The following is a 25,557-nucleotide window of genomic DNA, read 5'->3' as shown; positions in this document are numbered from 1 at the left end:
CGGTATTAATTGTTGCCTAGCTGACTGTACAACTACTTCACTGTCAAAGTGGTTATATTCTATCTTTAAATTCCATACATTCCTCATATTCAATTCAATCTGAGGATAATTTGTTCAATGTGATATCACAGTCTATCTAAGCTTGAGTAAGGCGCACTGTTTGATCATCCACACACCAAACCAAAACTGGATGTGGAGGGGAGAAGCGAAATAGCCTAGGCAGAGAGCATGATTCTGTTGATTCTCGCCAACTGTTTTATCCCTTTATAGGGCCTTTGAGATATTCTTAGTAGGCATTAACCTCTGTATCATCTCTTTTTCTATCCAGTCGCTGTAATAGAGTGTTGGAGCAAATATAGCATTATTTGATGCTATACCACAGCTCAGCAGAGCGATGAAAATCCCCCATGTTATACACGTAGATCCTCCCAATATCTCCATCAAATCAAAGCATGACACAAAGATACAATAATAAGAATTACACAAAGTGGACTGATATCGATGCCAGTCACATGCCAGGGTCTCTTTTTAAGCTTTCACCGCCCTTGCCTGCAGCTCCGTGCTTTCTCCCAGTCATGCCATGCCATCAACCACGGCAAGCAGCAGCTTCATGTCGACCTAAATGAGCGTTTTAGGCAAGCCATGTATGCTGGAAAGCCTGAAATATCTCAAGAATTGGATTGGTTTCCGGGTTGAGACCAAATTCGCCTCTGGACGGATCGAGTGTATGGCAGAGCAGTATGCTACAGAGTCATCCAGCTCGGTGCTGGCGAGCCCTGCGACGACGATGCGCCTCTAATGTCCGGTTTTACTCTGGATATTCACATAATCCGCCTCCATGGAGACCTGTTTCAGCTCTGGATGAGTATGTACCTATCGCCTCCCGGACATTCCTTCACGTATGCACGGCTAATCTTGCAATAGCTGGGTGGAACGTGACATTCGGCCCATCAGTCTTCGACAGTTGACATTTTTTGGTCGGACTTTGACAGAATCGCGACTTATCAGCTCTGCCAACTATGTGAGAACAGAATTGCCAACCAGGTTAGTCTGAAGTCATCTTTTTACCGTAGACTTTTCTCATCTAACCACTTGGGATCGTGGACAGGATTGCGCACCGTTTGCGAGATATCCAAAAACTGCCATATGTGGTGGTTGCGAACCCACACCTCTCCCTCGTATATGAACTCTACTACAAGGCATTTGAAAGGTTTCGGGTCGTGCCCGAGATCAGAACTCTGGACGACAATGATAGGTTTTGTGATGTTCTTCGCGACACGCTCAAGGATCATCTTGTGGTGATCCCTCAGTTAGCAATGGGTGTCTTAGAGTGTCGGGGTCTCGTACCACCAGATATCATGGACCACTTCATGAATACACTTTTGCGAGCGGTATGGTTGTTTGGGCGCGATCACCCAATCATTGTCAACTGACAGTCTACCAGAGAATCTCCCGCCGCGTCATCGCAGAGCAACACTTGGCTTTAACCGATACTTTCAATTCCCCGTGGCATTTCCCTGACTCCCACGACCGCACAGATGTAAATGCCGAATTTGTAGGCGAGGTTTTTCTCAAATGCAACGCCAAGGAAGTCATCGAACGGTGTGGGAAGCTTGCCCAAGACATGATGCGCCAAAGCTCTGGGTCGGATAAGATCCCCGAGATAACCGTGCAGGGCCATCTGGACGCCACCTTCCCCTATATCCTAAGCCATTTGGAATATATCATTGGCGAGCTTTTGCGCAATTCCATACAGGCTGTCGGTGAAAAATACAAGACTTCTGCCACGAAGCCGCCACCCATTGATGTGCTTATCTGCGAAGCACCACAACATGTCATTATGCGTATATCTGACCAGGGAGGAGGTGTACCTCGCGAGATCCTCCCATATCTATGGTCTTTCAATAAGGGACCCCACAGCCAAGCACGGCTTCAAAATCTAGGACAAGTACCTGCGATGGCGGCCACAATGCAAGAGCTGACGGTGCCCAAAGAGAGGAAGCGTGCGGATAAAGACACTTTCCGCGAAGACTCGCTGCACTCGTTGACCTCACGGCCCCCAAATCTTCGTCTTGGGATGGGGTTGCCTATGAGCAGGGTCTATGCTGAGTATTGGGCGGGTAGTCTGGAGCTACATAGCCTGGAAGGGTATGGTGTTGATGCGTTCCTTCAAATATCGAAGCTTGGCAACAAGAATGAGCAGGTGACCACGAGGGCTTCTATCGATGCTGTATGATTAGTACTTCATGATTCTATGAGAGACGTTAATTTGATTACTTCTCCATTGTCAATACAATATGTTTATCATGTGTTTATTATTGTGCTCCAGCCACACCCCACTACCCCATGGTTAGTTGCTGTGGCGGTGCAGATTTGATCTCAACCTATCTCAACACAATCGAAATTGGCCAATGACAATGGCCGGATCCTCGCGGGATGACGTCAGCGGAATGACATTCCGGGCTTTCCATTTCAGCCCTAATAGTCCGTATGCAATTATTTATTGCAGCTCGTGCTGCTCTCTGACCTGTCACATTCTGAGCTCTTCTCTGCGTCATATTTCATACAATTTTGGTTCCTGACGTCTAGTCTTTATTCATCCAATATCATCAAAATGAAAAACCTTCGTCTCGTTGATGACAACATTGCTGTCCATGTCTTCCTTCTCTTATTCGTGATATTTATCTTCAGCTTTCTGGGGACCTCCGTGGATCTTCGCAGACGCTCTGTCAGAATCGCAGCATAAGTAAAGAGCTTTCTACTGCTGGAAAGTAAAGTGGACAGTTCAAAATGGCAGGGACATGCTCAATACTTTGTGTGGTCATAATCACCTTGTTTTGTAAGTGATTTCTCTACAAGCCAGCCCAAAACTTGCAACCGAAATCCTTTGCTTGGTATCCATCTTCCAAATGCTAACCCCATCACCAGTGCCTCCTCTCGGTATTCTTCTCATTTCAGGCTGCAGCGCAGACTTTCTGATCAATATCCTCCTTACGATTTTAGGGTCAGTTTCAGACCCTTGCCTACTACATATTCCTTGCAAAGACATGCAGAAACTTCGCAACATCATCCCAGCCTGTTCAAAGTGCAGGTCTAGAACTTGACTAATACCTCCATAGATACTTTCCGGGCCATATCCATGCCTTCTACTTGGAATACGTCTACTATAAGCACCGCAATGCAGACTACAAAACTCCCTTGAGTCGCGATGTCCCTGGGGTGTGTTCAGAACGGATCCAGACCGGTGGACGCCCTGACCGCACCTACGACACCGTTTGATTCCTTGTTTCACGATGGAGACCTTTTTCTCTTGGTCTGACTGAGTCGGTATGGATATTGATGCACAGGCTTTTGTTATGCTTTCTTTATTTCGTCATCGTTATGACGTCCATCTCATTTGCTTTTTCTTTCGTTCCTTGGGTCAGCTGGAGTGTTTTTTACGAGCGATTTCTGATTAGTATAATTGCATTTTTTACCTTTTCCACAAGCTATATGAATCCTACAACGGAATTTAATACAATAACCCTTTTGTTCTTTAATGTCGAATCCAGAAGCAATATTCAAATTTATCTACCAAGCCCAGTCCATTCAAACAGCAGAAGCTGTCCCCTTCTGACCCTCTGAAGCCGCTGCCTCCTTGGCCGCAGCGTTCTTACTGCCCTTGACAGCCGGGAAATCAAACGGCTTACTGCTGCCCGCCTGGCCTGCCGTCCGCGGCACAGCACCAGACCCAGGACTCCACCACAAAGCGCCCACCCAAGGCTGTACATTCCAGCCCACCGACAAGGTCACATTAGAGCGCTCCGCCATCTTGCCCGTAATATCACTAATCTGGTACTTTCCTCTTTGGCCGCGGAGACGGAGAACACCCGGGGCGGCAGGCTCTTTCTTGCTCTTATTCTTCGACGATGCGGAACGCGACTTCTTGGCTGCGGAGGACTTGGCGGGGAAAAATCGCTCGCGGAGAGAGTCCCAGGAATAAGGCGACGCGGGGGCGGAGATGATAGTATCCCAAATGATAGATTCGGAGCTGGGGACGAGAGAGGATTCTTTATCGGACGAGGAGTAAGAGGCAAAGACGTAGACGAAGAGTTGTTTTGTGTTCCAGTTGAAGAGGGGGGAGAGGTCTATTTTTATTTGTTTTCTTTATCAATTGACTTGTACGGGAATATTCAAAGATGGATTGTGTGTATGCGTACCTGCGTCTAGGTCGAATCGAAATTGGGCATATTCCTCTTTCTTAGTAGAGTAGTAGTTAGGCCGTCCCTTGATGCTGTAGTTCATTCCATTCCGTTAGCTAGAAGAAACATTTCAAGAACCTTGACGTTTGTAAGGTGGGAGTAAACATACACCTGCACATTCCTAACCTCGACCTCTGTCTTCGCATTATCAGCAGGATATAAAAAGACCGAAAGCGCAGCAAAACCGGCGACGAATAAGGCCACGGTGGTGAAGAAGCCAAAGACCGCTTGCGCGCGGTTCAAGGATGAGTGCATCTTGTTTACTTTTCCCTTGTTGACATGTAAGGAAAATGAAAGGTAGTAAGAAAGAGGATTTAAAAGATCCTCAGTTGAAGAAAAGAAGGGAGGAAAACCCCCTGCGATTGTGAAGAATTGCTTTCTTTCAACTTTGGGGGAGGCTGAGATGCGCTGAGGTTCTCCAGCTCCAAAGCATGAAGCCACATGGTCCGTTTCGGATACTGTACGGTATTTACGGTATGGTAATATTGGGGGAAGCTGTGGCTAGTGGATTTTTCTTATCGATAAGCGTGGGACTATCACTAGTATTACTATCGAGTGTGGCATCATCCATTGTGACTCGTTCTTTCTCCATTCATCCATCTTTCCTGCTCGGATATCTCGATTTGGGCATTTACTTTCTGCTTCATTCTTCTGCAAGCTTCGAAATTCAGATTGAAAGGTGTATTGTCAAATCCCAATACTCAATCCCTTCAAAAGCCCCTCTTTTACCACATTGCGAAGAACGAGCACTCTCCCCAGTAGATCATCACGATAAAGCTTCATCATCATATATTCAACACATTGATCATAATGGGGGACCATGTACTCTTTTTCTACGGTAATCTGCTGCTATACCTTCACCAAATAAGCATACATATCGCCAAAGTTTTATCGTAACCATCTACCTGCCTTTCCCCTCATCTAAGCTCCCCACCTACCATTTCTACATCACACAAATCTACCAACACACCCACCCTTGCACCCACGTAAAGCTAACTCGGAAACAGGAACCCTAATGGCTCCTCAAATCCTCCACAGAGTTATCCACGGCCGTGCAGACCCCGAACCCTGGCAAAAGGCCATGCTCACCTTCAAACCAGCCATTCTCCACGGCTACCGCCGGCATCGTGTACGGGGGGCCGATTACCCAGGGATCGTACCAGTCAAAAAGACACCCAACGACAGCGGTGATGGGAGTGTTTCTGGTTCTGCGGGCGTGCAAGGTTCGCAACAGCCCAATGCTTCGGTATTGGGTACGCTTGTGTCCGGGTTGACGGATGGGGATATTCATCGGCTGGATATATTTGAGGGTTCGGAGTATGTCAAGAGTGATGTGCAGGTGCGGACGTTACAGGAATCATTGAGTGTTGGGGGTCGACAGGAGATGGGTGTGGGGAAGAATCCGGATGGGCATCTTCGGGACGTGTTGGATGCTGCTGGGGCGGAGTTTGCGGATGAAGGGGATGAGGTGCCAGCGGTGACTTATGTATATGTTGCTGGAGAGGATAGGCTGGAGGATGCAGAATGGGATTTTGAGACTTTCAAGAGGGATAAGATGGCATGGTGGGTTGGGGCCGATGAGAGTGAATGGTGATTGGAGTTCTTGGTTCTATATTTGGTTGCGTCAAAAGAATAAAACTGCAGAATAGAGTAAAGCAATTGAATACTTTTTGTCACTTGGAGATGAGATGTATGATCAATTTAGATTCAATGTTTAAATGCAAGTGAAGTGTCATTTGCACCGATATCATAACATATGAATATTTACACAGAAGTGCAACACCGAGATGAATGCAAAGCATCAAAACAAAAGAGACAAGAATGCTGCTTAGAAAGAATAACAGTGATAACCATACGCAATGCTTGGTATCTTATGCATCCACGGGCATAAAAATAACTCGCCCATACCATCCTTAACGCCTGGCCCAGGGTCATTTCCATGATCCAGTCTATAAAACAAAAGAAAAACAATAGGACAGAAAGAAACAGAACACAATATCCACAACATTCATCTTGTCATAATTGCATATCAACAAATCTTTTCCGGAGGTTTAAATCTTCTGTCTGTTCCTTGGGCTCTTGTGCACTTTCCCTCGCGCACTTGGGGGCGACGGCGTTCCAGTGATCTGAACTTCGACACGAGACTCTTTCACGGGTTCCCGAGGAACTTCAATCGCAATATCATCATCCACGACAACAGGATCGGTCATCCTGGATTTATTTCCACGCACATCTTGCCCATTTTCAAAGGACCGTGCATCGCCACCGCGGCTTAATGGTTGTTCCAATGACTTGTAGCTTCGATCTTGACTATCGGGCACCTCGATTACTTCTTGTCCGACATTTTGCTCAGCAATGTTCTTCAATGTATTCGTGGCCGTTTCTGCCAAGTCAGTTTGCGGTGCTGGCTCTGTTTTTGATGCAGGCTTTTGGATACGGTTCTTTTTCTTTTTGGGAGGTTGTTCAGGCTGGTCTGAAGTGGAACCCTTCATCTGCTCCGCAGGTAGAATGTGCGTCTCAGGGACCATGGTCTTTTGGGAATCATCTATTTTCTCTGTGCGAAACGACCCTGCGATTGAGGTTGGTTCGGATACGGGAAAGGATTGTTGCTGAGTATGATCCTCAATGCTGCTGTTGATCTGGTTGGCAAGTAGAGGTCCAAGAAGGTAATTAATGGGCTGCCTATCCGCCATGGTCTCATTCTCTTTTGCCTTTCGTGGGTCAATTTCTTCTTGTTCGTCATACAGATCGTCGAGAAAGTTGCGAAGTCGAAGTCGAAGAAGACCGGACTTTAAAGGAGGCCAGTCGGTCTCCACATTCATGTCTTTTTGAAGCATCTTCGTCACAAATAGATCTGGATCTTGAACAAACTTTTCCACATAGGCTAGTAGATACAGCCCACAGTCAGACCAGTTAGGCTGTAATGGGATTTGTCGAGCCTTCATCCCTTTGATTTCATTGGTGTCAATTTCTAACCCTCTTTTCGATTTGGCTTCCTCAGACAGATATTGTCGGAGTACTTTGATCGTAGGCGAGCGTGTTGCATCTAGTGAGTCAAAAGTGATAATAATCGGCTGTCGGGTATCATATTTCGCAGGTGGAGGCCGTTGTTTCTTCTTTTGCTTCTTTGATTTTTGCGTGCCTTTCGATTCTTTTTCCACGGATTGTTGTGCATTATCTCTAAGTCCATGGAATTTCGCAGGGGAGGACAGCAAGTTCTCCTCGTCATCAGGCCAATCTTCCCTTGAGAGGGGCACTTCAGAATTGCTACCATCAAGCTTCTGTTGGTCAAAAAGACTCATTTCAGCTAAAGATTGCCTTGCAACCTCCTCTTTAGCAGTTCCTGCATATTCATTCTGAGCCCCTTCCGCTTCTTTGGAAGAAGCGTTTTCGCCATGAGGCTCCAGCTCAGGGGTTTCTGGGATCTCTTTAATTTCAGCTTCGGGCTGAACATGAGGCTCCTTATCATCCTCTGAATGCTTTTCAAGTTCTTCACTGTCCCCAGAAACTACTTGTAATTTTGGCAAATTGCATATGATAGCAACATACCAATGCGCGGTTTCGTTGATAGGGACCACGATATAGTCATAGCTGAATATATCAACATTCCTAGTCCATTTTTGGACTCCCTCGTAGTTAATGTTGCCGCGCTTGCCTCTGGGCAGATTGGTGAGTGTGTCGAAGAAATATGAATTGAAAAAATAGACCTTCTTCGCGACTTCCTTGTTTGTCCGATCCAGATGATCTTCAAGAAAGCGAATGTAGAATCCGATGAGGTTGTCATTAAGGAATTCATTGTCTCGGAGTCGCTCACGATCTTGAGCATCCACTTCGGCCTTTTTCTTACCGAAGCGTGGATACACGAGTGGTCTGTCCCATTTATTTGGTTCAATTTTTGTACATTTGTCAAGGTCATCATTGACATCCTCATCGTCATCACACACTACCTGGGGCGGTGCGGTACGGCGCGCCGTCGATCTTGTTTCTCGTTGGGAAGGTGGTAGATCTTCAGTAAACTTTTTCACGGGGATTTCAATGCCATTACTGTTGTCTGCTCGAGAGGAATGGCTGTGAGAAGCGGAGTCTGACATCACGATAGAGCTATAAGCAGTAGCTGAAGGGTTAGTATTTTCTTGAGCATAGCTTGAAGAAATTGTGTTTTGTTTGCTTCTGTCCCTCATCTCGTCTTGAAGAGAATCACAAAGCTTTGGCCGTTTGGGCTTTTCAGTTTTCGTCTCAGCCTTTGGCTCTGGAATTTGCTCCAAAAAGCATTCAGAAGAAGAGCGCTTGGATATGTTGGAGCAGCGAGCCATTTCCCTTGCGCTTTTGTCGAAGGCACTATCCATCCAACCACTTGGCCCATGTTAGTCTCTTTGCAAACTATTCGAACGAAGAAGATTGAAACGAACCTATCTTTAGTTGACACTTTCACACTTTGATCCTGAAAGAAGGAACATAGTGTTTCCTGTTCCCTCCGAGACGATAGCTCGATATCTATATCGCCGGGCTCTGCCTCTGTTTTGGACAATCGTAACCGAATTTTGCAACTTGGATGCTGCCCTTGATATATAAGTGTGACTCTCCGGTACGGTATTCCTTGATCAACGGCCCTTCCAGCCAGTCGAATTGTTCCATCTAGGTTATTGATATGCACTTCAACACTCTTCCCATCGGACGACGACTGCTCAAAGGTCCCCCATCGAAACAAAGTTGCTTCAAACAGCAGTTGATTTTGTGGACCTTTACCGTGATTAGTTTTCTTGCGATTCTTCTTGGCTTTGCTTTGGCGAGGCGAGCTTGCGAAGTTGGTCGGCTGAATGTCGGATGGTGACGACTGCTGAGGAGCTGCCGGTTCCGCGCGCTCTCCAGCCTCGGTTCGGCCTCTGACGTTTTTATTACGAGATTCATCCAAGGTCATTGGTGCTGGCCCAACTGTTACTGCGCCTTGCAGCTCATCCGGGCTTTCATACATATCGGAGTTGCGTCGCCTCCCATCGGAAGCGACAAACTGATTTCGAAGGGGTGGGCTCTTCCTAGCGTCTCTATCGCGGGTAGATTCTTTGCGTTTCTGAATTTCGACACTTTGCAGGACTTCGTGTTTTGGTTCATGGTTGAATGTGTTAAGATCAAGCAGTTCGACGTCTTGATCTGACGCAAAGGAGCGCCTCTGCTTGGCGGCATTTTCGGTGAAGCTCTCATCATCAGGGGAAATTAAACGACGTTGTTTATTAGGACCAAGTTTGGGACTAATTTGCGATCGGTTGATTCTCATGTTGTTTTCAACCTGTCGATATTCACCTGCTATACTGGGACCGGGGCCTTTTGCTTTTTTGCCTTTTGCTGACTGGCGGCTTGGGCTCGGCGAGAAAAATGATGATATTTCCGAAGGGGGACCCGCTTGCAACATAACATCATCCTCCGATCCTTTCCCAAGAGCTGATTTTTGGTGGTCTCGTCGCCGGCGTTTATTTGGCCTTTCTGATGATTCTTCAGGATGGCTGAATCCGGGATATCTTTGAGTATTACCATGTGGTTTACCCCGTGCTCGAACTGGCCCACTGTCCCGGGATCTTTGTGTCGAGATCTTGTCTATAGGTTGAAACATCGAACCCTGCAAATATCCGATGTCAAACAGGGAAACACCAGTAAATCATGGAGATAAAACACACCTGTCCTGGCTTCTTTTTCTTCGCTCCCCCCGGTACTATTGGCACGGCACCGGGACTCGTCCTAGAGAGAAAAGAAACCGCAAGTAAGCTCCCATATGTTCCCACAATGTAACAACGAGTAGCAAGACGTACCTATAGGTAGGAAATAATCTGCTCTCATCTCGTTGATCCTTGCTACGCATCGACTTTTGGTCCCCAGATCTAGACGTCTTTCGTATCAGCTCCATTCTGATTTTATACCGCCATGCAAGGTTATATTTACAGACGACTCATTCCTAAGCTGGGTCGGGGAATGGTCTGGCGCAATAGTGGACGTACAGTTCGAGTTTGGAAGATCGGTCGAACTCCTTCGGCATGTTTTGTGTCAAACTATAAGATAAAAAGGTCAGGCTGCAGACAAGCTAGAAGGTGGGATGAGAAAGATTACGAGGATAGAACGTGAGGAGACAGGGAGAGGAAGAACGCGACAGCCAGTGGGAAATAGGCTCGTGCATTTGATTGCAATTTGGAAGCATAGAAAAAAAAAAAGAAAAAGAAAAAGAAAAATTAAATTAAAGATAGAGAGAAGAAAACAAAATAAAAGAAAAAAGAAATTCTTACTTCTGGTGGCTGAGCAATATAATCAAATTGTCCCTCCTGAGCAGCAGAAGACCCTATAGACAAAATGTCATCCCTCACACCGGACGCCTGAGTCCGTCGTACCTGGTCGGAGATAGCATGAGATGGTGGAGAAAGATGGATTGGATTGTTCTGAGGCGGAGGATCGGAGAGTTGACGATTCCAGCCGGAGAAAAAGTCTGAGAATTTCGGGAGAAGCGGCATATATTTGGATTCACCGCGAAGAGCATTGCATGGCCAAGAGGGCCAGGTCGTTTGTCATTTATTCCCCGAATTGTCAGTTAATTGATTGTTATTTGGAGGGCGTGTGGGAATTGAGAAGGTCGGAAGAGCAATCCATCATGACGGGCAGGCCAAGGCGGTCGGCCATTTTCTGCCGGCTGCGTTCATCCATCCCCTCTTTTTGCTATGACCATGAAGCTACTCCGGATTACAAACGGCCAAGAGACTAGGTGGGCGTGGAACCAGTGTCATATTAAAAAAAGAAAAGACTTTAACGCAACAAAGTCCTGGTTCGGATAGATACAGCATGGCAAAGAAACCTAACCCGAATGCGTGACGCTACATCCCCCAAAGGCTCCTTTTTCTTGCATAGTAACATCTCGCATGAAACTGAGGAAATAAAACAGGAAAGAAGATCAAAAACCAGATGCATGATAGTTCGCCCCAATGCCCCAGTCCCAAAAACACGTCCCAAGATTTTTTCGTTTTCTTTACTATACAGGGTCGTAACCAGGCTCAGATAAAGCATGTCAAGACGCCGCCGATTTTCCTTTATCTCCCGTAGTGTCGTCATTGCCCGTAGCTCTTCGTCGATCTGCTCCAAGGTGGTGGTGATGACCAGCATTTCCAGCGGCCTTCTCCTGTCGGGCTTGATCGATGGCAGATCGTTGAGCAATGCTGTCATCATGGCTCTTCCATACTATGTTGGTGTCGGCCGGAAAGGCGAGCAACCGTTTGATCGTTTCCCTGTAGCTGCATTAGCCAAATCCCCAGATCATAGCGTTCCCTTGTTTCCACTGAGAAGCTCATACCTGATCTTGATGTTTCGCCCTCCGTCAATCCGGGTCCAGACACTCAACACATCTTCCCCGCTCCGTACGCTCAGAACGGCACCACACACCTCATCACCCGCCTCTGCAAACTGATCGCCCACCATGGCCAGGAGGAGGTCCTCCCAGTACCGGTCGGCCACTCCCTTCTTCAACCGAACGACCCACTTTCCACCTCTCTTATTCGCTTCATCTTCCCATACGGGACGGATGCCTTTCTTAAAAATATGATAGTCTGAGACGGTAGGGAGGAGAGAGGGTCTCTTAAGGTGGGAGTATATAGACCAGAAACTCTCTACTGAGGATATGGATGCAAGGGCGATGGTGGACTTTTCGTAGTCGGAGTATTTCGGTGTCGGTGGGCGGTACCAGATCACCCAAGTGGACTTTAGGGAATGTTCTCTATAACCAGGAGCGGGAGCACCAAAGCCCTTGGTCTTCAGACCCTCAGTCGATGACGATAAGTCCTGGTCCGGCTCACGTTTTTCGCCGGGGGTCTTGGGGGTACCAAAGGACGCAAATGCGCCCGATCCCAGCCCGAATGCGGAGGAAGCGTGGGTGGACGGTGAGGCCACGCCGCTGGAGAGAGGGGATATTGCGTTAAAAGGATTCGAGCGACCGTGGGAGCTATCAGGACCGAAACGCTTCGATGTTTGACTGCGGGGAAGTTCGACTCTGGCGCCACCCTCTTTGCCGTCGGGCCCGGTCATGGACAGAGACAACTTGGAGGAACTGCAAGCGTAAAAAGAAACATTGATTAGTCGCATTGAAAAAAGAAAGCAAGGCTAGTCAAAGCAGTCGAACTTACTTGGCTCTGCGAGTCCACAAATTTGCGTTATCCATTGACGAGACTGCTCAAAAAAGAGCGGTCATCAGGTAGGAATCAAAAACCAGGCGGCGTGTGATGTGCACGAGGAGCAATTCAAGATAGTGGACGGGTTAGAAAAAGTAAAAGACAGGGTATCCGGGGGGGCAAAAAGGAAAAAAAAAAATTAAAGATGAAATAAGAGAGAGATCGTGATCGTGAAGAGTGCAGGTGTGGGAGGAAAAAAAAGACGTGGGACGGGTGAGGAGAGACGAGGTTATTTGCAAGAGTGAGTTAGTTGTAGTTAGTTTGTTAGAGGAGGAGAAGAACATTCAGTCATTCATTATTCATGGAATCGCAGAATAATTGGAGATCCAGTGCCCTTTTCGCCTTTCGTCGAGCTCAGCGTCTACTGCCCAATCAGCGCCCGTCCCGCTAGCCCCACCATCGCTTCTTTTTTTTTTCTTCTGCCTCCCTTTAAAAGCGTGTCTCTCCCTGTTCTCTTCTTCTTCTTTTTTTTCTTTCTCAACAAAACCCAAGACCACCAACTCAAATCATCGCTGGTGTTATTGTTCTTTTCTACAACCCTGGCGATTCCGATGAGTGTGTCGAGAACAAACCCCGCATCTAAAACCATCATCACGAGGGCTTCTTTTGAAGCTCCATGATGCGTTGATGACCTGATTGACGGAACATTCCCTTTTCTTTTCTCTCTTTTTTGCTTTTTCTGTATAGAAGATACCCAGTTCTACGCAAGACGATGTGTTGATTTGATGACAATTGCCATCGTCGCTCAAGTAAAACATAAACTAGATGGTGCGTTGATGATTTTTCTTCAACCCCCTTTCCGTCGGTCCCTTGGGCCACGTTATTCTTCTATCCCACTATCATGAAGAATCTTCGTATATTTTTTACATACTCTGGTAATCCGAGACGCTCAACCGCTTTTACTCGGGTTGTCTTGAGCATTTGCTGGTCGAGTGTGAGGTCAAAAGGCAAAATCTGATTGTCGCTACCTGTCGCAATGTCACTGGGAGCAACGTTATTGTGCTTCATCAAATACTGACATTTGTCGACTAGTAGAATGTAGTCCTCTGCTCCATATCAATGCTGCCTACTGCATATTAAACAGCTCTAGCACAACGCTAGAATGCTTTGTTTACACCCTTCAATTCCTTGCATGAACTGGTGGCTTCAAATGGCACGTGTCTTAAAGCCTTTAACTCCCGATTCCAATGCAAATACCAAGTGTGAAGTCATATTATTAAAGTGACGTGTGGAAATTGTTGAAAATACGAGTCTATACACTAAATACACCCATTCAAGAGTATTTATCTAAAAGAGTAACTCCCTTGGCAAAAGAACTGCTCCGTAATCCCCATTCATAAACCTTTTGGGCATGAGAAAAATGCAAAAAAAATTGAGGACCAGCATCGCAAGACTCCCAAAGATGCGAAGCAAGGACGGCTTGGAAACCGTCGTAAGTATTAGGTGAAAGGTAATTGAAGAAGCGATCAGCATTGTAGATCGAATAGCATCGAAACAGCAAACTGACTCATTGCTCCGAAGGCTGGAGACTGTCATCGTTGTCTTGCTTAACACGTTTGATCTCCCTCTCGCTTTGAGGGACTGACGAAGTGGCTTTCCTCTTCTCCTTGTCCTTTTGGTATTCTGCGCGACGGGCTTCCTTGTCCCTCTCTTTGCGCAGTGCCTTGGATTCGAATTCATGCCAGTCACCTTCAATGTTTTCGAGCCTGGACAAACTATTAGTGTCTATTTCATTCTGAGAGCAAAGGAATATCAAAACATACTCGATAGCCTGCTGAGGCTGTGGCTCCTCAGACGTAAAGTAAGGGTGTGTAAGGACTTCCTCAGCAGTCGGCCGTTTGGCAGGATCATAGCGGAATATTTGGGACACCATATCCAGAGCAGCCGGAGATAAAACCTCCCGGTATACATCCTCGAATATTCTTGGTTTTCGCCCACGGGGACCCATCAATTCAACCCAAGGCATCTCGACAATGTTCGGCCAGTCGGGCAACTTAGGAGTACCGAGGGAGTTGTAAAGCCTATCCAGTTGACTTATCTCACCTCCTTCTCCAGGGAAAACGGCTTTCTTCGTGAACATTTCAACGTACACGCAAGCTGCACTCCAAACATCCACCGCCGGTCCGTATCTGGTTTCACCCAAGAGAAGTTCGGGTGGCCGGTACCAGATAGTGATGACACGGTTTGTGTAATCGAGCTGGCGACTCTTGGAAAAGAATCGGGCGAGTCCAAAGTCGGCATATTTCAGTAGTCCTGTGTTGCTAATAAGAATATTGGCGGCTTTGATGTCGCGATGAAGAACGCCTCGATGGTGGAGATAGTTCAGGCCTTCAAACATCTGTTTTGCGAGATCTTTTTTGTGGGCAGCTGTGAGTGTAAAGGTTGGGTGGTTAATGAGACCCGTCAGATCATGTGAGAGATACTCAAATACCATGAAGCACTCATTCCTCTCGACCATGACCTCAAGTAAACTGACCACATTCTGGTTGCGGAGATGTTGGAGTAATTTGATTTCTCGCACAGCTGTAACGGGAAATCCATCTTTCTCGCCCTCCATTCGTATTTTCTTCAGAGCAACCTTGTTTTGGGTATAAATATGGATCGCCTTGAAGACCTTTCCATAAGTACCAGCACCAATCACCGATTCATTGCCAGGCTTTCGGAAATAGACAGAATCTGAGCTCCTGAATTCCTCGAGCAGGGTGGGACGCGGCTTTGGCCGAGTCAGGATCTTCAATTGCTTCTTAGGCTCCTTGGGCTCCTTCCATTCCTTGGGCTCCTTCCATTCCTTGGGCTCCTTCCATTCCTTGGGCTCCTTCCATTCCTTGGGCTCCTTCCATTCCTTGGGCTCCTTCCATTCCTTGGGCTCCTTCCATTCCCTAGGCTCTTTCGGCTCTGGGGAACGATCATGACGGCGACGCTCAGGACGGAAGTCATGTCTTCTGTCTCCTCTTCTTTTATCAGAACGGTGATCAAACCGACGGTCATCTCTCCGAGAATCACGTCCATCCCTGTGTTCACGAAAGCCACGATCCCGAAAGTCTCTGCGATCATGTCTGCCCCTATCTCTCTCTCGGTCACGACGGTCAAATCTATTATCAGGCTTAAACTTCGGCGGCGGGCCAGTCGACATCCTATTCCGAGGGGGTTCAACGGCCCGGGGTGGTGGCTCCCTAGCTTGCATTCTTTGTTGCAAATCTGGGACAGGTTTGGTAGCGGGTGGAGGTGCTGCCTTGGCTTTGAAAGCAAAGCTGAATTTCCCACCTTTACCCGGTGTATCGGAATTGCCTGGTTGTCGTCCAGGTGGCGGCATTTTCTGGGTATCACCATTTTCTGAACCTGGTTTTGATGTTTCATCCTCTACCTGTAAATCTTTGTTCGCAGGTCTGAAAGGATTGCCACCTTCCCCGGTGCCTGAGTACATCCTATCATCTGCACCCGATGGGGGAGGACTTTGTGATGACTGTCGGGGTGCTGTATGAGGACTATGCGGTCCACCCCGACCCCTGGGATTTGATGCAGTCCATTGGAGGTTGCTGAAGTGGCCTCTACCACGCGGTGAAGGTCCGCTGTTGTAATTCTGGGGCCCGGGGCCAGAAAACCGACGGTCTGGACCTTGATTTTGGTAATTTCCACGATAGCCAGAATGGCCACCGCGATACGACGGGCCAGAATAGGGGTGGTTGGAAGGCCCATTGTATGGGCCCTGGTTTTGATAGTATTGGCTCTGGGAGCCGCTTTGGGGGTAATTTTGTTGTCGGTATGGCGAGGAATGTCTAGATATTTCCCTTCAATATTAGACCCATCTTGAGATGTTATTTGATTGCAAACGCGAAGAGTAGCTTACCCATGTTGCCCATGATATTGAGGCTGACTACCCCATCCACCCCTTCCAGCCGAGTATGGAGAAGTCGACTGGGGAGAATCCTGATAAGAATTATTTGATGTCATATATTGTGGGGATGTCGAATATTGCCTGGTATCAACGTGTGGCCGAGATGGTCGTGAGCGGTGGTTGCCGTGAACATCAGACACCCGCATACCATGCATTGGAAACGCTTCTCGCATGTTAGCATCTCCATCTGCAGAAGCACTTGCATTGTCGGCATCAAAACTTGGAATAGGTCGGGGTGAAGAAGATCTGACAGACTCATCCACCACGGACTGGATTGGTCTAGTCGAATTCATCGTCAAGTCGCCCCTCGAGCCACGGCGGGAGTAGGTGGACAATTTTGAGGTCCGAGACTGGACAGAATTCAAAGACGGCGATCGATAAGAGAAATCTCTTCCACCAGAATCACCGGGAGGCGGGCTCTGGGACCAGCGGCGAGGAGATGCGTAAGTTTCTGGTCCACGGCCAGGAGACCTAGAGTGTCGTGGTCGTGGAGAGCTAAAGCGTCTAGTCTCGTTCCTACGGCGCTCACCCCCTCCTCGGGGCGATCCTCGACTGGCTCGACCGCGACCTGGGAAACGTCCTCGTCTTTTATGCGGAAAACCTCGGTCGGGGTCTTCTAGGTTCTTGTTGTGTCGATGGCGAGGATGACGGGGAGGGAAAGGTCGAGGCGATGGACTTCGTGTCCTTTTGCGTTTTGATGAGGGGGGAGCAGACGGAGAGTCGTCTCTTCCAAGATCTCTCTCGGGCGCTCTCTCCGCACCAAACTGCTGATGTCGCTCCACGTTGGGGGATTCTGCTGATTGTGGTAGATAAGGGTCTGTGTTCTGACTTTCCTGGAATCCTGGAAGGGGACCAGAGGAACCACGAGCTATAGAAGCACCGGGCGAAAGACCACGATGTTGCAAAGGTCCTTCGCGGCCAGGTCGGGGAAAAGCACGCGAAGGTGGCGGCGACCGTGGTGGGCGATGAGGTCCGCTTTCCTTCGGGCGCGAATGACGGTCTCTATGGCGCTGCCTGTCCCTGCCTCTGTCACGATGAGATCCTCGAGGTCTGTGTCTGTCCCGTTCTCGATGATCTCTGGTATCACTGGCGGCTCTCCACTCTTCACTCAACACTGGACTCCTACGGGACCCAGCCATGTAATCTGTTGCAACTGCATCTGGTTTGAATGAAAAAAATGAGGGGAAGGACTGCTGGTATGGGGAAGGACACGCCGACTTGGGACAACGGGAGGGTTGGGCAGGCGATGTAAGCGCAGGAGATTCCGGTGGAGCCTGTGCTTCGTCTAACCGGGCGTGTCGGCCGCGTTTCTTCGCTGAAGACTTTCGGGAAGGTTTGGTTTGGAGTGTGCGGAAGGCTGGTTTTTCCGAGCGGGAAAAGAGACCTGGAGATGAGAGAAAACGAAATCGTCAAAAAGAGATCACAAAGTCAGAAATCTTTGGGGGAGAGGGGAGTGAGGGATAAAAAGAGACCAAAACCGGGAATGCGAGGGGGATCACGCACCTCTTCTCGTGGTTTTGTGTCTAGAAGAAATCCAAGTTATGGATCATACGAAGGGTGGGAATCACCAGGACAGAATAGCGGTTCTCTACTTGGATGAAGGTTGTTGGTAAGAGCGGGAGGCAAAAAAGACAGCGGGCGAGAAGAAACAGAGCAGAAGAGCAGCGCTCGGCAACCCTTTTTATGCTCTTGCTGTATCTCGCGCCTTCAGAGACTCTACGAATGTGGCTCGAAGGGGACCTCAGAAATGATAAGCCAGAGGTGGCCGAAATGCTAGTTGACAGTCAACCAGAACCCCTTGAACTGCCAGGTCGACAGGAATTCTTCGCTTCATATATGGAGCCCCGCAATTAAACGCCTTTTCAAAGACATCTTGATAGATACCTAGGCGTTTGAGGCCGAGGACTGGCAGTATCTTGTTCTGCAGACGGATTAAATCGCCTCCCCCTCTTTCCCTGCTCCTTGACGCATCAACTTCTTTTTAGTGAGGCTGCTGCTGTTAGAACCATAACCGGCGGCTTGTTCAAATTCCGTCTTTTTTTTTTTTTTTTCGGCATTCATTTTTTGCTTTTCTTTTCAAATGGTGGCGTCCATCGCGCCTTTTGTATGCTGCCTTTCGTCGCTGGTTGCCGCAGAAATGACCCTTTCACTTCAACACATAGATCTATCTACAGAGGACAAAAGGCAAATAATGTAGACTGGTGCCCAGGAAAAAATAAAGAGTCAAGAAGCAGTCTGCCACATCTGTCAGAGGAACCACTGGGTTGTTATCTTCCGGTTTGGTCAGTGCCTTGTCGCCGTCCACGATGCAAGCTGAGCCCCCCAAGATACAGCCTGTAACCATTTGCTCGAGCTCGTAGGTTTCGAATGTGAACAGACGGCATGATCCTCGGAGCGGAAATATCCCCAGGGTTAGATGGATTCGAGAAATCAATACTCGAACTTGAAAAGTCTCCTCACTAAGATACTTGACCCACGACTGTGAAAAAAGGTGAAGCTGAAAGTCACCTATATTTACTGCAGGTATTCAGTTCTGCGCGAAGCCAAGTACCACCATCATCGGAAGGGTGCAAACGATGAGTGGCTTTGGCAAGCTTAAGCACGAGACAACACCCGGGAAATCTCTATAAATCCACAAGTCATACCCCTGGTACGATCGACACACTGGATAAATATCCATGTGCAACCCATACACCCTCATCTAGAATCTAGACTGCTCAAGAAGTATGATCCAGCCGAAGACGCAGGGAGCGTACCTAGCACAAACCCGAGAGATGAGGGCATTGCAGTTATTTGAAGGCCAGTAGGGTCCAGTGGCCAATTTGCAAAGCTAATTAGTTTCCATAGTTCCAACGCTGGCCAGAAGGTGGCAGAATAGCTTGTTTTCATGGTGTGGTCTTCGGCCGTCTACGCCGACTAACACGCCCCGCAAATGTATCTCAAGTGTTCAGGATCAGGATTTATCCAAAGCAGTCCAGGTATATCCGTGGCATCGTGGAGTGTAGGTCGAGAAACGATCGCTCGTGACGTGTGATCATGGGTGGGCGGTGGGGATTGACATGGCAGGCTTAGATTGCGCCTGTGTGGCCGTTCTGTTACCAGTCATCACGAACGATGCGGTCCCGAATGTGACTCGACAGAACGATGAATAAGAAAGAATTCCAGATTCCAGCAGAGATTCAAGCCACGGGAGCGTTGCTGATAAAAAGATCAAAGGGAGGTCTGTCGTTTCGATGTCAAGTTGAGGTTGCCGTTTGGATCCAACTCAGCCAGCCACGGAACCGGCACGGGACCACCCGAGCTGCACGTGATCTGACTGTACCCTCTCTTTCCTGCTATCATCATTTGGGATGTCTATAGTTGAGGGGATTATAGCTGCTGGGTACTGGTTCTGATGTTGAGTATAAAGGTTTGTTGCTATTAAATTCTTCTATTACTCAAACACTAGGGTATTGCCATCGCTCTACTGTTGCTCTGATACTTTTGGCATAGGAATGGTTGTTGGCATTAGTGTCAAGAGCCACGATACATTATCCATTATCATTATCCCATAACACGTTTACATCATTAAAACATTCTTTTCCCGTTTTTGGCTTTTCTCTTTTTTCTCCTCATCATAATCTGTAACACCAAGCGCATAGCACCATCAGTTACCTAAACAACTCTCCACGCAAAGTTCGAAACCAAAGCTTTAACAAACATGAGTACTGTTGAAGCATGCACACACCACTCAAATATCAATCAATCAATCAAGCTTCATAACATCCAACCAATTCAAATTCAGCTCCCTGGCGTGATTTTTCGCCTCATCCTCCCACGAGGCTTCCTGGGATACATCCCCAGTGTAGATATCAGTGTTATTCGTCGAGAACACATTGGCATACATTTGCTGGACATCGAGCTCTCTCCGAACAGCCTCTTTCAAAATCAATTCGTCAGGCCGCTGGAAAATGACCCGACTATTCGTTTTGCCGTATCCTTCATATTGGAGTAGCCCGATCTTATCAGGAGGCACACCTAGAATCCACATACCATTCTCCTGAGGCAGAGGTGTGTATCTCCAGTGAACAAATGCTTTGAGTGTTTCGAAATAAGTTTTCAGGGCAGTATTTTGAATTGCCGCCCACAGAAGTTGAAGGCTGGGCTGTGCCATGAGAAGACGTCGCATACCGCTTTGTCCGCGTCCGATAGCCCTATTGGCGAATCGCATATCAAGTCTGATGAGGAATAGATTGGCGAAGAAAATGTCATTGTCTGGCCACAGATTCTTGTTGCGAATGGTAAAGATGCGGCGTTCGTTGTCAGGCATGTCCATCAGAAACCATAGTTTCTTGATTATCGTCTGGCATCTATTTGGAAGCGCAGGGTCGATCTCGCGCAGATTCCTCATCACATCATGAACCACCTTCTCGCGGCAGCATATCATGGACAACCACTTGAGTGAAGGCGCCAGGTGGTTCCCGTCTTCAGCGCTGGATTCAGTCCTCGGAATCTCAATACAAAGTTTACGGTAGCAACGGAACGGGAATAGGCGCGCAGACCCCGGAGCCCTGGTTAGTGCCTGGCGATTGATGAAATCGGAAAGCCGTGCTTTCAAAAAATGATGGAACCCCTTTGATATGGAGAACAGATTTATAATTCCGCGTACTGGCAGGTATTCGGTAAGCTTCAAAAGCAATTCTGGGTGGTAGAGAAACGCGTTCATGAGGTCGAACTGATTTTCCGTGGGGCCTTCTACATTTCCAGGCTCGGTCCCACTCTGGAGATTTTGTGCCCCTGCAACCACGGTTGTTGCATCTTTCGAAGCATGGTCAGATGAGATACGCGAGGTCCCAGTTACAACTTGATGGCTTGAATATCTTGCATTGTTTTCACCATGACCACCGTTTGGTTGCTGGAGCCCCGTAGTCTTTTTGGGAACTTCTTTCTGGGCTTGAGAAGCATCAGTACGGCCACCACTTAATGGGCGTTGACGACTGATAGGCACGGAAGGCCTGCTTCGGTTCTGCTCGATCTCTTGCTGAATAGAAGCCCTGCCGTTGGTGACAGCCGAACTAGCCGGATATCTCAGAGACATGTCATTCCTGTAGAGAGAATACCGGTTCTGGCCAGTGTTGCTCGCATGTGCTGCTTGCGGGATCCTTCGCATCTCAGGGTTGAGACCAAAATTTATCGTTCCAGTCCTCATAGTCGTAGCAGATTGACTCGCGTTTCTATTTGAGACGGGTTCGATCTGGAAAACATATTGCCCATGTCCTTGCTGTGTTGGTCTGCGCGTTTCGGAAACACGACTGGTCGTGGTAGTTGTGGGTCTTGTTGGAGCATCATATGGCACAACGACTCTGTTGTTTGTAGAAGTTTGCCGTGTCGCTCTGCCGCCCTCGTTCATTCGATTGCTCGTTGTCATCACCGGTGGTCTAGCAGGCGGATCGAAGTTGTGGGAGGGCTGAACCGGTAGATTCGGAAATGGACGCAGTACACCATTGAACCGCGCTGGGGGTATATTGGGCACAGTGACTCCTTCATTTGTGATTTGGATTACCACAGGAGTTGCTCTTTGGTTCTCGGCGCCACGACCCCGGGCTTGAGACTGGGTATTCCGATTTCCTCTCATAGTAATCATTTGGTCAGGCGCGATCCCAGCTAAAACCTGCTGCCTGAAAAGAAAGGCTTGCAAAGCGTTTTCTGGTTCCGTAGCGCTTGGGCGTTGCTCAGCATTTCTCGGTGACACTTGTGCATGCGCAACTGCGTGTCCTTGTATCCCAATTGGATCTTGTTCAGAACGGCCACCAATTGGTTGAGCTTCATGGAGTCTCGTAGCTGTCGTCGATGCCGCTGCCAACGCATCATACCCTCTGTTATTGGTTCGATGAAGGGTGTCTATTTCGGATCGGTTGAAGGTACTCGAGGTGTTTGAGCCATTGCTGAAATCCAAGGGCGCTCTGGACAGAGAAAGCAAGATCTCAGCCGCCTCTAGTTCTGTCTGACTCGATCCCGACATGGCGAATCAACTCCCCATGGGAGGTCAGCAGACTGAGCTTCGGCGATCCTCTGATGGGGGATGGGTGTCAGCAAATCGATCAGAAACTCGAGCCTTGACAGAGTCCTCTACTGAGGAATGCGCGCGCCTTGATATAATTGAATCTTTTAAACGTTTTATGCAAATCAAAATAGAGAAATAAAGCTCGATCTTCAATATGGAAAGCCAAATTAGATGGCAACACAGGTTGGCTGCAGATATCAGCTGTAAGAATGAGAGTGAAAGAGTTGTAAGAAAGATGAAGCTTTCAGTTGGTGAAAAGATGTAATAAACAAGACCATATGAGCATAAAAATTCACGCCTGAGGAAAAAATAAATATGAAATATAAGAAAAGCCGGAGAAGTCCTTCACGCTAGTGGGGTTGGGATACAGTGAATGGTAGGCATCAGCCAAAATGAGAGCATTTAGGTGCTGTGCCATTCTCTGCTTCTGGCTAGACCATCGTTAACATGGAGCTCTCCGTTTCCTGGTAGGCCTCAATCAGCTGCGCATTGGTCTAAAACTGATCCATGAAGAAAATTCCCGATTGATTGCTGTGAGAGAATTTGGAATAGACATGCAAATATACATTGCATTTGATTATCAGACTGAAATATGCAATAACTCCCAAAGTCAAGGAGAGTGATCACAAACTGATATCAATGCTAGTGTTGAGAATAAAGCAAAGTGTTGAAACAACCTCGACACGCCACCATATAACCTGGTCTTTTTTCTGTGACTTCGAAACATCGAAACATCGACCAAAAGCCCTTGCAAATAACTGGAAAGCAGATGACTCGATCAAATAACAAAAAGTCTCCCCACAGTACAGTTCCCTGCTCCTTTTTCTATCGATTCTGACAACATCGGGCACTTCTGGGTGGAAAGACCTGGGTTTGACGGAATAACGATCGAATGTCTATACAAGTAGCATATAGTGTCAAAATATTCAAAAGAAGAGAGAAGGTTCAGAAGAATAATTAAACTCCAAGCTCGTAAACGGCTAAAAAGAATGGGAGAAAAAACAAAAGTCCACAACCCAATAACCTGTTGAAAGGTAAACCCACCGTAACTCCGAAATCGTAAATCGGCATCCAATGTTAAATAGTAACAAATATGTGTTACACAGGTTGAAAAAGTGGTATCATCATCATTATCACCTCCTGTTCAGGAGGGTCAAGAACTCCTCTCTCGTCTTTGCACTCGACCGCATGCATCCCAGCATACAGCTTGTAGTGGTGCTGCTGCTAGTTTTTTGAACGCCACGCATGACCATGCAAAGATGGGAGGATTCCATGACAACACCAACACCTCGTGGCTTCAGGACCTCCGATATAGCGAGCGCAACCTGCTTGGTGAGACGCTCTTGTACCTGAAGTCTGCGGGAGAACATTTCCGCGAGACGGGCAAGTTTCGAGAGACCAAGAACACGGCGGTCAGGAATGTATCCGATATGCATCTATTTAGGAGATATCATATCAGTGACAGTTATTCAGTTTAACCAGGAATGTCGCTTTACCTTGCCCAAGAATGGAACCATATGATGTTCACACATGGAAAACACCTCGATATCCTTGACAATGACTAGCTCATCGTGGTCCTCGTGGAATACTGCACCATTGACAAGATCCCGAACGTTCTCTTCGTAGCCTTTGGTGAAGTAAAGCATAGCCTTGGCATATCGTTCGGGGGTTTCCAGGAGTCCCTCTCTTTCAGGGTCCTCTCCGATGCATTCCAGAATAGTCCTAACAGCTCCAGCAAGCTTCTGGACTCGTTCTGCAGTCTGCTCGGGCGAGGATTCCAATCGTTCTCTCGTACCGGGACCTGACAACCCAAACGTCTTTAGAAAATTGTACTTCGTACCAGGTTCACATCATGACTTACATGGCCAACTGAGTCCATCGAAGTCAATTGGAGTGCTGAGGGTGAAGGGACTCGCAGGTCGACTGACTGTTGCCGGTGGGGTCAACGGACCACCTTCGTCTCGGGGGTCGCGTGGGGGATCACTCAAAGTAGGTCTGAGAACCTAGTCAGCAAAAGTATCGATTGAGTGTGTTGGAGAAGAAAGTACTTGGAGTCTCCGGAACCGCGGACAGGGGCAGTTGTGCCATCGGTGACATTGCTGTTGGATTGTGTCATGGTATCCGATTCGAATCCAACCGGTATGCGAGGGGCAAAAGAGGAGCGGATGGATGAGTTGAGACTATCACGTTCACGAGCGTCACGAGCACCGGTTGGGAGAGTTAGGGGAGAGCTTCCATTCAACATATGAGATGGAATGGCGGATTTCGGCTTCGGACCCAAGGGAGGGGAAGTTCCAGAACCCATTGCTTTGCAAAAGGGAGGCAATTATCGTAAGAACAGTGAGGGGATGAGATGGGACAATCAGGTGTCAATAAATGTATGTAGTTGACAGGCCAGCACCTTGATATTGGGACAGAAAAAGACAGAGAGATGGATGTTATATTTCAAACTCGAATATTCAAAGAGACCATAATTTCTGTCATGCCAAAGGAAAAAAAAAAAAAAAGAGGAGTCACCCAACGAGTAATTAATCTTTTCCTCGAGCAGACATCGGCGGGGGGCGCTAGGAGGCCCTTTCTCTTCTTTCCGCGCAAATCCTCCGATAATGTGACCGATAATGTGATTTCACCTCTCACCGCCTTCCACATGAGCCAATCACTGCTACACGATTGCTGTGCCATCCATTTTTGCGTGGAGGGGGGTTTTGGGGCCTATTTTCAACGGTCGACGTGAAATATTACTGTAATTATACAGTATTGTTACCCCCTCTGTTGGCTGGGCTAGCTTGATATTATTTGATTCCAACCAGCAGAAGTCGAGATATTTATGGACTGCATCTTTTTTATATCACGTCATGGAGATCTCCGTTTTGGATCTGCATGCTGCATGGAAGTGTCACTGGCATAAGGTATCTACCTAAGCTACCGCAGCTGAAGCCCAGCCCCGCTATGGCTGAACTGACAGCCAGTTGTACCCCAGATTAGCCATGAGAGCTGAGAAAGCTGTTCAGCTGAGCTCACTTATTGGGCATTCACTGCTTTTAGACCTGATAGCTTATCTGGATACAGGATCTATCCTTGGAGTTTAGCATTCAGGGGCCTTATGAAGTCATGGTTTATTTGTGGTGGATCCCAAGTCACACATCCATAAATATATTCCGTGTAACATGCATGCTCCTGCTTACC

The 25,557-nt window shown here is 47.7% G+C and overlaps 9 protein-coding genes across 9 annotated transcripts; 3 read left to right on the top strand and 6 right to left on the bottom strand.

Moving 5' to 3' along the window:
* Positions 1-740: 740 nt before the first annotated feature.
* Positions 741-2,236, top strand: ASPWEDRAFT_114592 (protein kinase PKP2; the record flags this gene model as incomplete). Its single annotated transcript, XM_040828505.1, has 4 exons — positions 741-865; positions 925-1,044; positions 1,109-1,391; positions 1,445-2,236. The coding sequence occupies 4 exons, from the start codon at positions 741-743 to the stop codon at positions 2,234-2,236; spliced, it is 1,320 nt and encodes a 439-aa protein (XP_040686656.1).
* A 554-nt stretch (positions 2,237-2,790) lies between these two features.
* Positions 2,791-3,279, top strand: ASPWEDRAFT_174406 (YqaE/Pmp3 family membrane protein; the record flags this gene model as incomplete). Its single annotated transcript, XM_040831221.1, has 3 exons — positions 2,791-2,839; positions 2,929-3,004; positions 3,120-3,279. 3 exons carry the CDS (start codon positions 2,791-2,793, stop codon positions 3,277-3,279), a joined length of 285 nt encoding a protein of 94 aa, XP_040686655.1.
* A 309-nt stretch (positions 3,280-3,588) lies between these two features.
* ASPWEDRAFT_174405 (signal peptidase complex subunit SPC3) lies at positions 3,589-4,496 on the bottom strand (the record flags this gene model as incomplete). Its single annotated transcript, XM_040831220.1, has 3 exons — positions 3,589-4,127; positions 4,200-4,273; positions 4,351-4,496. 3 exons carry the CDS (start codon positions 4,494-4,496, stop codon positions 3,589-3,591), a joined length of 759 nt encoding a protein of 252 aa, XP_040686654.1.
* A 316-nt stretch (positions 4,497-4,812) lies between these two features.
* ASPWEDRAFT_43013 (gamma-glutamylcyclotransferase family protein) lies at positions 4,813-5,888 on the top strand. Its single transcript, XM_040835930.1, has one exon. The coding sequence runs from the start codon at positions 5,257-5,259 to the stop codon at positions 5,833-5,835; it is 579 nt and encodes a 192-aa protein (XP_040686653.1). The 5' UTR covers positions 4,813-5,256; the 3' UTR covers positions 5,836-5,888.
* A 175-nt stretch (positions 5,889-6,063) lies between these two features.
* ASPWEDRAFT_599768 (SUMO protease ULP2) lies at positions 6,064-10,279 on the bottom strand. The gene is made up of 5 exons (XM_040838490.1): positions 10,177-10,279; positions 10,043-10,111; positions 9,911-9,971; positions 8,651-9,852; positions 6,064-8,594 (listed from the first exon to the last, which is right to left on the bottom strand). The coding sequence occupies exons 2-5, from the start codon at positions 10,090-10,092 to the stop codon at positions 6,293-6,295; spliced, it is 3,615 nt and encodes a 1,204-aa protein (XP_040686652.1). The 5' UTR covers positions 10,093-10,111; positions 10,177-10,279; the 3' UTR covers positions 6,064-6,292.
* A 706-nt stretch (positions 10,280-10,985) lies between these two features.
* On the bottom strand, positions 10,986-12,584 carry ASPWEDRAFT_43010 (eukaryotic translation initiation factor 4E). The gene is made up of 3 exons (XM_040835929.1): positions 12,389-12,584; positions 11,563-12,312; positions 10,986-11,497 (listed from the first exon to the last, which is right to left on the bottom strand). The coding sequence occupies exons 1-3, from the start codon at positions 12,421-12,423 to the stop codon at positions 11,281-11,283; spliced, it is 1,002 nt and encodes a 333-aa protein (XP_040686651.1). The 5' UTR covers positions 12,424-12,584; the 3' UTR covers positions 10,986-11,280.
* A 993-nt stretch (positions 12,585-13,577) lies between these two features.
* On the bottom strand, positions 13,578-15,577 carry ASPWEDRAFT_43008 (putative protein kinase). The gene is made up of 3 exons (XM_040835928.1): positions 15,318-15,577; positions 14,197-15,281; positions 13,578-14,139 (listed from the first exon to the last, which is right to left on the bottom strand). Exons 1-3 carry the CDS (start codon positions 15,564-15,566, stop codon positions 13,941-13,943), a joined length of 1,533 nt encoding a protein of 510 aa, XP_040686650.1. The 5' UTR covers positions 15,567-15,577; the 3' UTR covers positions 13,578-13,940.
* Positions 15,578-20,073: 4,496 nt separating this feature from the next.
* ASPWEDRAFT_30094 (uncharacterized protein) lies at positions 20,074-22,329 on the bottom strand (the record flags this gene model as incomplete). Its single annotated transcript, XM_040833362.1, has 1 exon — positions 20,074-22,329. One exon carries the CDS (start codon positions 22,327-22,329, stop codon positions 20,074-20,076), a length of 2,256 nt encoding a protein of 751 aa, XP_040686649.1.
* A 1,175-nt stretch (positions 22,330-23,504) lies between these two features.
* On the bottom strand, positions 23,505-24,676 carry ASPWEDRAFT_115908 (GTP cyclohydrolase I; the record flags this gene model as incomplete). Its single annotated transcript, XM_040828616.1, has 4 exons — positions 23,505-23,807; positions 23,868-24,172; positions 24,233-24,366; positions 24,420-24,676. The coding sequence occupies 4 exons, from the start codon at positions 24,674-24,676 to the stop codon at positions 23,505-23,507; spliced, it is 999 nt and encodes a 332-aa protein (XP_040686648.1).
* Between the last annotated feature and the right edge of the window lie 881 nt (positions 24,677-25,557).

This window comes from Aspergillus wentii, assembly GCF_001890725.1.
Source record: "Aspergillus wentii DTO 134E9 unplaced genomic scaffold ASPWEscaffold_6, whole genome shotgun sequence".
Taxonomy (NCBI): domain Eukaryota; kingdom Fungi; phylum Ascomycota; class Eurotiomycetes; order Eurotiales; family Aspergillaceae; genus Aspergillus; species Aspergillus wentii.
The sequence above is the reverse complement of the archived record's forward strand: the minus strand, read 5'-3'. Positions and strand labels throughout refer to the sequence as shown.